At 54.7% G+C, this 11,939-nt stretch overlaps 1 protein-coding gene across 5 annotated transcripts in view; it reads right to left on the bottom strand.

The window, feature by feature from the left end:
• NDST1 (N-deacetylase/N-sulfotransferase (heparan glucosaminyl) 1) overlaps nucleotides 1-11,939 on the bottom strand; it is an 85,116-nt gene that overhangs the window by 54,920 nt on the left and 18,257 nt on the right. For 3 of the 5 annotated variants that reach the window (XM_010850571.1, XM_010850573.1, XM_010850575.1), the window contains exon 2: nucleotides 220-1,106. In XM_010850571.1, the coding sequence (XP_010848873.1) occupies nucleotides 220-732 (513 nt within the window). In that variant the 5' untranslated portion in view covers nucleotides 733-1,106. Of the gene's footprint in view, nucleotides 1-219; nucleotides 1,107-7,461; nucleotides 11,147-11,178; nucleotides 11,269-11,939 lie in introns of those variants that run through there. The other 2 variants (XM_010850572.1, XM_010850574.1) reach the window with 2 other exon arrangements.

Below are 11,939 nucleotides of genomic sequence, written 5' to 3'. Positions count from 1 at the left end.
AGCTAATACTTAAAAGGCACCTACCAGGCACGAGGCACCATGTGCCCCAAGCACCTTATCTACACTCACCCGCTCACCCTTCACGACCAGCAAGCTGGGAGGAGGCGCTGTCATTACCCCCATTGTACAGATGGGAAAGTCAGGAATTCAGCCAGCGAGTGTGGGATGAGAATCGAGCTCAGCTGGAGCTCCTCACTGCTCAGACCTGCCCCCGCGTACCTTGAAGAAGCCAATGATGCCCACGCCGTAGGCCACGCAGTACTTGTCCAGCAGCTCCCGGTTCCAGGCATCCAGGTTGACGTACTTGAGGATGTTCTCATAGATGATGAGGGCGAAGCGGCCACGGCCCTTGTCAGTGAGTGTGGGCATGTCGCCCTTGCCCGGTGCAATCTCCGTGCGGTACTTGAAGCGGCTGGACTCCAGGATGGCCACCACCTCCTGGCCCAGCTGCGAGTAGAGGCTCTCCACAAACACCAGCACCAAAGGGTCCGTGCGGGAAGGGGTGGCCGCCTGGATGGGCTTGAGCGGCAGCAGGCGGCTGGGCGCCACGGGAGGAGGGTCCCCACAGTCAGGCTCGGGGGCGTCCGCCGAGGGCTCCAGGCCCCGCTTCCAGCCATAAAGGTAGTAGGCCGAGACAAAAACGCTGAACAGGCAGAAGGCGAACAGCAGGAAAAGGACGGCCTGCGGGGACACGTGCCGACACAACCTGCGGAGGCGCGCCAGGGCGGGCATCCTGGCCCCCAGACCGTGGCCACCAGGGCCCCGGCCTGCCCCAAGGCCCCACGCAGGAGGAGATGCCCGAGTTGTCCACCGGCCAAGAGATTCACAGAGACTCAGTGAGTGAGGCCCGCAGTGGGCAGGGGAGAGGAGGATCCGGGCCCTGGCCCTTCCTCCCAGCCAGGGGCGCAGTCCACGGCTGGTTGCGCTCCTTCCTTCCTCCGCACCCCTTTATGTCACCATGGCAAACCCCCACGTGGTCCTGTGCACAGCAGAAGTGCCCCAGGGCGTCAGGGCCTCCTGGGGGGGCTGGGCAGCGGGCAGAAGGATGCTGGGCAGGCCTGGGGGGGCCACATGCCGCTCGCTCAGTGGGGCCCCCGGGGCCAAGGCTGTGGAGAGAGAAGGAGAGTCAGAAGGTAGAAAGTCGGAGTGTGGGCCCTGGGGGTCTCCACCGACTGTGGACCAACAGGACCTGATCTAGGCCGGCCCAAGTTCGACTACTGCCGCTCGACCTGGGTGCATGCTTTGGGGCAAGCTTCTCCATCTCTCTGAGCCTCAGTCTCTCCATGTGTTAACAACAGTCCCTGCCTCACCAGAGGCTGGGAGGTTTCATCCCATAATGTATACATCACGCTGAGCAGTTACCTGCATATGGTGTCTTCAGTGATAGATGCTGTTTATCATGATTACCAGAGCCCAAGACTGCACCAAGAAGACTCCAGAAGCAGGAAGAATAAAGCGGGACAATAAACGTTCGCAAGGCCTGGCAGCTAGAGGTGGAATTCTAAATCACGACCCAACACCGCGTTCCCCCACTCCCTTACCCGCGTGCTTCCCACCCCTTTCTCTCTCGGAATGCGCCCAGCAGCGCCATCTGACAGATTAAAGCCTAAGGCTCAGACCAGGATTCAGACTTAGGCTGTGAGGCATCAGCGGCTTGGCTGTGCGAGAAGGCCTCTCAAGCATCAGCGATCTCACGTGTGACATCGCCAGGCCTGCTGCACCAGGCTGGGGCCGAGGGGTAACCGAGGAAACCTACTGGAGGAGCACAGAGTAAGCCACACGTAAGAGATGGCAGCTGCCGCTATCTGCCCCAAATACAACAGGCATCTCTCATCCTCAGGGCACAAGCCCGCAGCAGCACACACCAGCCCAGCACAGCAGGCGACCAAACCCCCTGCCTTGAGGATCCCAAGCTCGCCCAACATCCTCACCCCGACCACGGCCCTCCAGTCTCCCTTAAACGTGAGTGGAGGCAGCTGCTGAAAGCTGGCAGGAGAGCTCCCATGCAGGATGGGAGATGGGGATAAGGACAGGAGTGAGGGACTGGGCTGGCGCAGCCAGGAGGGGAATGTGAGTCTCAGACCCAGAGGCAGGGATGAAGATCCTCAAAAACGTTCCTAGCCCCCAGACTATATGGTCTGCTCAGCGTGGGTACAGTCTACCAGAGACCCTAAAGCTGTACTTCTAGGAACTCATCCTAGAGGTAGTAATTGCAGAAGTGTGCAAAGATTTCCCCAGAAGAAAATGAATCCCCGCGCTGCATAATAGCCCAGAGTGTTGTTTATAATAGCAAATGCCCAACAATAGGGGACTGTCTTTAGCAATTATAATGCAAGCATGTGATGGAATCCCAGGCAGCCATTTATAGCATGTTGAAGAAGGACATTTACTGACACAGAAATAGAATTACCATATATATTGTTAAAGTAGAAAACATTTTTATAAGACCATACTGTCTTATTTTTGTGAAAAATTTTACGCGTAAGCCAGAAACTGGTACTAAATCCAAAAATCAAAACAAAAAACAGTAACAATTATCTCTGACTTTTCTTTTCCTTTGTTTCCTAGATTTCCTATAATAATCATTTGTTATTTTGTGAATACGTGAAAACAAATATTTTTAAGAGATGTGCTCAGCAAAGAGGCAGGGGTATGAAACGAGGACGTGTCTCAGACGCCGGGTCTGCTCACAGTTCTGCCATAATGCGCTGTGTGGCCTCGGCACACTCTGCCCCTTTCTGGGCCTCTTGTTGGTCAGCGAGGGGCCTGGGCCAGATGACGTCTGGGGACTTTTCCACCTCTGATATTCTACAGTTCAGTCTTTTACGATGTACCAGCATCACAGGGAACCCAAGGTGGCCAAGAAAACAGGCGAGTGTGACAGCAGGGAGGGTATCTGAGGGAACTGAGGGGCACTTAATCCCCCTGGAGGAGGAAGGGGGAGGATCAAGGAAGGCTTCCTGAAGGAAGTGGTACCTGAACTAGCCAGAAAGCCAAGCAAGGGTTGACCCAGGGTAGGAAGAGGGAGGGACACACAGCGAAGCTCAGACATAAGGGAACAGGCAGAGCTTTCCAGGGAGTCCCTGCAATTCCAGCTGAGGGCAGGGCAAGGCGGGACAGGCTTCCTGGGTGGGGCCAAGAGAGCTGGGGCGACTGGTCCAGCTTATTCCCAGGGTGCACCCATGTCCTGATCCCCTTTGATAAGGGCAGCCCTCTGCCCTGCAGCCACAGCAAGCCCCACCCCTTGGCCCAGGGCCAGGACAGGAGCACAGTGGGTGGGGAGGCACCTGCCTACTCAGGCCATCTAACCCCACCTCCCCTGCTGGCCTGGGTGCTCTGGTCACCGGCCTTCAGCCTGTTGCATTAACAGCCTTTCAACATGTGTGCTAATGACACAACCAGCGGTCTCAGGCGTCTTGGGGTCACCGACCCCTGTGGGAATCAGACACTTCCCTATTAAAAAAATGCACGTATGCTGGGAAATGTTGCAACAACTTCATAGTCCAAACCCAGGGCCTCCAACTCCCTAAAGCCCTAGGTCAACAGAGCTTAACGAGCAGACTAGAGCTAGGCAGCTTCGTTTAAACCCAAGCCCTACCACCCAGTAACTGTGTCATCTGGGGCAAGTTCTTTAAGTGCCCCCAGTTTCCTAATCTGTAAAACTGGAAAACTTGACATACTTTCCGAAGTTGTGAAAATTAAATGAGTGGATACATAGGAAGTGTCAAGCCTGGCACACAACCCTGAGGAAGGCCCAGCTGCTGTTTTCATGTATTCCTATTTAACGTACTCATAACGTGGGTAACACCTGAGCCCACAAAGCACCGTGAAGCTCCGGGCACTCTCTAAGTCTCTAACGGCCCTTGGAATCCCAAATCCCCACTTTCAAGAGCCATGCCTTGCTGGGGAACTGGATGGATGAACAGAGGCCATATAGAAGCCATAAGGCTAGAGAGAAGGCCATGCAAAGCTCAAGCCCAAGAGAGGGTAAAGGGGGAAAGCGGGTGACCGACTGGCCCCTGGCCCCAGAGAAGGCCGAGTATCCTGGCAAATCGCTGACCACCATCGAGCTGGCCACGGGGGCCTCCAGTGCGGCCCCCACCGCAACCCCTCAAGGGCCTGGCACCAGCCATTCAAGGCCCTCCATATCTGCCTGAATTCCTGCACTCCTGTGGCTCAAGGGATGCCAACCAAAGCTTTCAAACCTCTGTGGAGCCACGCAGGCCTCAGGGACATCTAGGGGCTGAGGCCTCAACACTTCCCTCCTGCCCTGGGCCTGCCTGGGCCTTGCCGACATCACCAGCCATTTTCCTAAACTCCAGCCTCGCCCAACCAGTCACCAGTCTTGCATCTAGGCCTTTGTTAATGAAGTTCCCATTGCTTGGAATGTCTTCCCCTACCCCTTGGGACACTTACTCATCCTTCAAGACCCCAGTTCCAACATCATCATGTCTCTGAAGTCATCTCCACCCACCAACCCCTTTCATGCCCTCACGTCCCATTCCTCGGGCTCCCGCCCCATCCCTACTCTATAGCATAGAAACTGAGAACCAGGACCCTCCAGCCAAAACAGGATGCAAAATTCTTTGACAGCATTTTTCTTTGAGACTAGCTATCAGCATCTTAAAATCAGGAGATTTCATATAAAAGTCAGAACTCCCAACTTCTTGGAGAAGGAAATGGCAACCCACTCCACTACTCTTGCCTGGAGAATCCCTTGGACAGAGGAGCCTGATGGGCTACAGTCCATGGGGTGGCAGAGTTGGACACGACTGAGCTACTGACACACACACAAAATTGAGGAGATACTTGATGGCAAAAGGGTACACTTCATCCACTCTCCCATCTCCTGCAGGAAGCAGGATGGGGCAGGCAGCAGCTGGGAGGCAGGATGGCTCGCCACCCCACCCCTCATCCCTTCTGGAAGTCTTGGGGCCTCAGCGCCTGCAACAGCTGGCCTTAGGCAAATAGAAGACTAAGTTGTTTACTGGCAAAAAAAAAAAAAAAAGAACTTCCAACTTCTTGAAAAAGAACACATTTGAGGGACTTCCCTGGCAGTTCAGTGATTAAGACTCTGCACAGTTTCAATCCCTGGTTGATGCGCTAAGATCCCACATGCTGCATGGTGTGGCAAAATAAAAAAGAAAAAGTCCATTAAAAAAAAAAAACACGTTTTAGTGACACTAGGCCTGTGGAAATGGCAGCCCACCCCAGTACTCTTGCCTGGGAAATCCCACGGACAGAGGAGCCTGACAGGCTACAGTCCATGGAGTCGCAAAGAGTTGGACACGACTGAATGGCTGAACTCAGCATGGGGCATGCACACCCACTGGCTACCTTTGTAGCTTATACTTCAAGCTCCGGCCTCAGGTGGGTGAACACAGTCCCATAGCTGACCTCCCTCCCTCATTTAGCTCCCTGATGGCTCAACAAGTAAAGAATCTACCTACAATGCAGGAGTCACAGGAGATGCAAGCTCAATCCCTGGGTCAGGAAGATCCCCAGAGAAGCAAATGGTAATCCACTCAGTATTCTTGCCTGAAAATTCTATGGACAGAGAAGCCTGGTGGGCTACAGTCCACTGGGTCACAAAAAGAGCTTCTCTGGTGGCTCAGTGGTAAAGAATCCACCTGCCAATGGAGGAGACACAGGTTCGATCCCTGATCTGGGAATATCCCACAGTCAGGGCAACTAAGACTGCGTGCCACAATTATTGAGCCTGTGCTCTAGAGCCAGGGAGCCATAACAATTGAGCCGACACGCCTCAATTACTGAAGCCTGCAAGCCCTAAAGCCCATGCTCCGCAACAACATAAGCCACTACAATGAGAAGCCCTCATACCACAACTAGAGAGTGGCCCCTTAAAACCACAACTAGAGAAAAACACACACAGCAACGAAGATCCGGCACAGCCAAAAATAAAATAATAAATAAAAAGTAAAAAGCAACAAAGGGTTGCAAAGAGTGGAACACAACTGAGCAATTAAGCACATAAGTGCACACACTCACACACACATACCAACCCCTGAGCACACCCGAGCATGCAGTCCAGGAGAAGCAGACTTGGAGTGTTTCTACACATGGCTCTGTACCCTGGAGCCTGCAGATGGCAGCAGGACCGGAACTTATGACCTGTGCCCGGCAGTGTGCTAAGCACTTTTACATACTTTATCTCAATTAATCCTTACAACTAATACTGTCATTCACATTTACAGTTGCAGAAAATAAGGCTCAGAGATGTTAAGCCACTTAAACCACACAGCTAGTCAGTGGCAGAAATGAAATCTGAACCCAAACCCCATGAAATGGTGATGGCTCCAGAGCCTATAGGGGAATCTTGGCAGGGACAGGGGAGAGCATGAGGGGACCTCAGCTCCCAAGCCCTCAACCAAGCCTCCAACTGTGCTCTTTCAGCCCTAGGCCCAGCTTTCCCTGCCAAGGTGCTGGGGATAATGAATGAGATGCTCTGGTTGTCATGGAGATGCCATGGCAACGCTGCACTTTCGGGAAATACCACGGTAACTGTGGCCACTGCTCTGTTGAAAGTCACTCATGACCCCACCCCCCACTCCAAAATGCTCAGGTGCCCCCAGAATCCTCTCTAGGACGCAAAGAGAAAAGAGGCAGAAGCTACAAGGAACTTCTCAGAAACCAAGTTGTCTAGAGAGGAGGACTGGGGAGGAGGTTGAGCTCTGCCCTGGATGGACAGGTGGGCTCTGAAATGAGACCAAGAGCCCCCTGAGCCTTTGACGGTGAAGTGCACCTAACAACCCAGCTCCCGTGCACTTGCTGCCTCCATGTGCAGCAGCCTCCCATGAAGAGCTGCATGCATCATGCTGTGTCATCCCAAACATCTGCGGGGCAGTGATGCAGTAGCTGCTAGCATCCTTGTTAAAGGTCTTTGTGCAAATCTCTCCACCTCTCTGAGTCTCAGTTTCCCCAGCGTAAAATGGGGTTTACACTACTTATCTATCTTGCAGGGCTATTGCCAAGACTGAGAGAGATGATCTGTGTAAAACTGCTCAGTGCCTGGCACATGGTGATTACAGGCTAACAAGATGATTATTCACTTAATGGATTTGGAAACTGAAACTCAAGAAAGAACTGGCCAAAGACCACATATCAAATTGATAGTGGATCCAGAAACAGGAAGAGAGGTCAGGTTTGGGCGCACACTGGAAGTTGGGAACAAGCAGATGATCCATTCTCTGCTTCCTCATTTGGTTCCTACCGAGCCCCGACAGGTACCAAGCAGGGCACTGGGCACTGAAGGTGCAGGCCTTTGGGCTCCACGGTCCTAGGTCTCTGGCGTGCTGCTGCTGCTGCGGGCTGAATGGAGGCCAGGACCCAGAGCCCCGCACGCTCACCCAGCCCAGATTTTATTTCCTGCCTGGGTCACTCCTGACCATGCCCCCTACTTCCTCCACACTCACAGGCACATGAATGGACAAGCAAACTTACATGGTGCTGAGATGTTCAAATGGGTCAACACGGGCCTCTGGGCCACAGGCACAAGGATGGGGTGGGGAGTTGAGAAGAAGTGCGGGGAGAGCCCGCAAACAGGCTCAAAAGTATGTGAATGGGCATTCAGCCTCAGGGAGGAGAAGTGGCTGCTGGCTGGCCACTGGGAGCCCCACACGCAATCCCAGGGCCGTTCCCCACAGCTGACTCGGCCCCTCCCAGCCTGTCACACCCCCAGCACAGTCAACCACCCCCCATTACCCAGCCACACCCCACAGTCACTCTGCTCCACCAGCTACCCTGCCCCAGCCTGCCCCACCCACCACATGTATAGCAAAGAAAATCCTTCACATTTGCTTCCCAGCTGTGCAGGAGTTTCTCTGGCGCAATCACACCCTTGGGAGGCCGAGACCAGAAGCAAATCCCTTCCTCTGCTGGAATCTGCCGCACGCCCCACCCCCCACAGCCCCGCAGTGCCGCCTGGCTGGGGGCCAAAGGGCTGCCTATCCGTCACCCTGGAGTCCACGGCTGCCACCAAGGGACGGTCGGCAGTCTGGCTGAAGGGTCTCAGGATTGCAGAGTGTATGGCCCACCCTACAGTGAGCACACGGGGACACGGAGGCCCAGAGAGATGAAAGGACCACCTCGGGTTGCCCTGCCAGGCCTGCCCCACCCCCACCTGCCTTGGCCCATTTTCTTATCCACAAAGAAAGCCTACACATCCTCCTCCAAGGCCAGCCTCAGCTGAGAGTTGACTCTACCAGCTCTGAATTTCAGAAGTCCTGGATGAGCTCTCCTGCCCTGTACCATGGCAGGGCATGCAGGGCCAGACTGATGTGCCAGAGATGTCAGCTGCAATCAAGACTAGCACACTGGGCCCCAACTTCACCAAAAGCTTTCCAAGACAGAAGTGATCACCCACCCATGGTAGGTACATAAGAGTGAAGAACCCCTGCCAATGACCTTTCCCTTTTTCAATCTGCTACAAGGAACTGCCAAGCTAAACGTATTAAAGCATGAACTCTCATGTATTAGACATGATATGCCTGTACTACATGCTATTATTTACCCCTCACTACACCACTATGAACAACATTCCCTTCATTTGACAGATGAGGAAACCAAGGCCCAGAGCAGTCTGGGGCTTGCTAACGAGTGGCAACTGGGAATCTCCCCAGCCCATCCATCCTTCAGCAGCACGTGCCCTCCAAGTCCACTGAGGACAGCTGACACAGGCCAGCGCCTGCACACCCCGTCCTCTGTTCCCTTCAAATGCTGCACTTTCTGTTTTTGTTTTCAAGCATCTTATGTGTCTTTTAACATCAAAAGCAGCCTCTCACGATCCTGCCTGCAAGCAGACCCACAAATCACGCATCAATCAACAAGCAAACAAACCATAAAGCACTGGTTCACTCCCCAGCACCCAACCTGGGATCTGTTCTGGGTTCCCCAGAGGGGAATGCCAACAAAAATCTCAAGAACCAAGACCTCCTACTTGTTGAGAATTTGTCTTTCTTCCGCAAGGCCTGAGTTGAGAGTGTACCTTTGCACCAGCTCTGAAAATAGGGTTTACTGAGCAAACAAACAAGACAGCAGGGCAGCAAAGTGGGGAGTGAGAGGGCGCAGGAGCAGCTGCCCTTTGGCCCCACTGGAGCTCTCAGGCAAACCAAGGCGGGCAGGACCCTCACGGAGTACGCTCTTCATTAGCCCACAGAGCTCCTCAAAATAGGGCTGTCTCCACCCAACGCCCAAATCCACCTATGCAGTCAAATTCATTCCCAGCTATTTCTCTTAGGCTTGGATCACTGGCACTTGGGGGAAAGAAAAAAAAAAAAACAGTAAGATATTTCTTTGCAAATATCCTAACCTCCCTCGCTGATGGCAGCCGACACTGACTGAACTCCTGGTACCCTGCCAGCCAGACGCTGGCTTCCCCTGATTCATCACACCCAATCCTCACACCCTGAGAGGTGGTGTCACTGATACGTGCACTTCACAGAGGGGAAATCTATGCTCAGAGAGGGGATGAAGCAACTGACTCAAAGTCACACAGCTGGGCAAGGGCAGAGCTAGGACTACCCGAAGCCGGCCCACTTGGAGCCCCAGCCTCTGTGCAGCTGCCCAGCACTCCACACCATTCCTAAACTAGGTCTGCAGCCCAGAACCTACCCAGGGACGGGTAGGTTCCTGCTCCCTGCAGGTGACCGGCCCCAGTTGCCTCAATGCAGGCTGATCGGCATCCCTAGCAACAGGAAAGCCTTCCTTCATGGACAGATGAGGCACCACAGGTCCCCAGAGAGGCAGGACCTCAGCCTGAGGGTCCTGACCATCCCCTGCCCCATCCCAGACAGGCAGAGAACCCACAACATGAGACAGGAAGGCTGCCTCCATGCCCCAGGCAGAGGCCTCGTGTTGAGGAAGAGGAGAGCTGGGTGGTGAGGGTCAGAAGCAGGAGATCTGAGTTAACAAGGCCAACTCGAAGGATCATGGGGACCAGCATGCCTCACAGGTCTGCTACACACCAGATACTACGGCAAGCACCGCCCAACCGTGATCTCAGTTATTCGTCGTTTTCTTTCAAGGAAGTACATACGAGTTTACCGTTATTCCTTCCTCCCCGTCTGCCAGCCTTGCAGGGGAGCTGGGAAACGCTGGCCAACCCCAGCCCCTGCCCACCTTCTCTTGCCCATCCCAGGTTGCCATATGACCCCTGGACAGATCCTGAGAAACATGTGTACTCAGGATGGGATGGGGGCCTCCAACTCCTGGAGGAAGTAGCAAACTCCACATGGGCCTGGAGTACCATCAGCATCCCAGTGTGTCCACCGGCTCCCTCTGGGCAATATCTTTCCTTCTCTGAGCCTGTTCCTCAACTGGACAGCAAGGGGTACAGATTAGATCAGAAGTTTCTGACCTCTGGGGGTTACGGCACCCTTTGAGAATCTCATGAAGGCTGTCAGCAGACTCTCTGCAGACAGATGCCACATTCCACACAAACTCACAGAGATTGTGAACGACCCTCTCCCCAAAAGTCAAGTTAAGAACATAGAGGGATCCCTAGTGGTCCAGTGGCTAAGACTCCGTGCTCCCAATGCAGGGGGCCCAGGTTCGATCCCTGGTCAGGGAACTAGATCCCACATGCCCCAATTAAGACCTGGCACAGCCAAAACAAAGAACGAACACAGAAAGTCTGCAGCAGCCTTTTGACTCTGACAAGCCATATCCTCACCATCTAGACAGGACTGAAGCCACGAAGGTATCGTCAGAGCACCCGGGGACCTCACCACCCCAGCGCCCGCAGGGCCTGTGGTAAATCTTTAACTCCCAGACCTGCTGGCCTCAGGTGGATTTGTGGACTTGCTGAGCTGTCAGGAGAAGCTCAGAGAGAAGCTGAGCCCGTCCTTTCCACTCCTCAGCCACAGTCTCCTTCTCCTCAGTCAGGAGTCTGCCAGGTTGGCCCTGGGCTGTCTCCCTGGGGCAGTCCTGGTAGTGGAGATCCTTGAGGTACCCGTTTCTGGTCCTGTATGCAGACAGGACCCCCAGGGCCAGGCGTGGGGGCCACTGCTGCACCCCAGGCCCCGTCCTGCGTGGTATGAGCATGAACACACTGTGGGCACGCACACATCAGAAAGACCGGGGAGGACTGCACAGGAGGGTGGACACACGAGGCTGTGGTCAGATGGGGCAGGAAGGCCGGGAGAAAATGACAGCACCCACCAGAGCTCCAGGCAGCCACTCAGCTCCGCTCCGCTTTATGTCGCCGTGTCCTTGTAATGGCTTCCTGCTCCTCACTTAACACAGCCGCGCCTAATCCCAGAGCCAGGACAAATGGCATTACTGTCAGCCCAGTCCCCTCCCTGGGAGGGAGGGAGGGGGTGGCCCGGGGGGCACCCCGCGCCACCAACCACATTCCCGGAAGCCTCCAGGCTCCCCCATACTGCATCCCTTGCCAGAGGCCACCAATCCCTACCATCCTGAACCTCAGGAAGAGGATGCCTCGTCTGACTCCATCCCACGCCAGGGGACCCTACAGCAGGCAGGGACCCCACACCCTCACCCCCGCCCTGAGAGAGGTGGCTTCCACAGAAGAGGAGAAAGTATGTCCCTGACCCTATGCTGATGGCCCTCACGTTCCTTTCAAGGGTGGCAGCCCGGAGTGGATGAGCCCTTGCCGTCAGCAAGGGTAACTGGGCTCTGACTGCAGCTCTGCCTGACTTCCTATGTGATCAAAGCAGGGCCCGTCCCCCAATCCAAATCTCAGTTTCCCCACCTGTCCTGAGATGAAGAGGAAGCAGGACTGATAGCCCCTACAGGGCCAGCAGGTGGTCAAAGTGCCTCATTTTGGCCCCCACCCCAGCTGCCAGGCCCTTGTCACTGCCCCCACCAACCCCAACAGAGGAGAAAGAAGGGTAACTGCCAGAGCGCGGAGGCTCTAGAGCGGAAAAGGGCCTTAACAAAGCCCAGAGAGGAGAGGCAAT

This window comes from Bison bison, unplaced genomic scaffold (genome assembly GCF_000754665.1).
Source record: "Bison bison bison isolate TAMUID 2011002044 unplaced genomic scaffold, Bison_UMD1.0 scf7180017864291, whole genome shotgun sequence".
NCBI lineage: Eukaryota > Metazoa > Chordata > Mammalia > Artiodactyla > Bovidae > Bison > Bison bison.
This window is presented reverse-complemented; position numbering and strand designations above follow the sequence as displayed.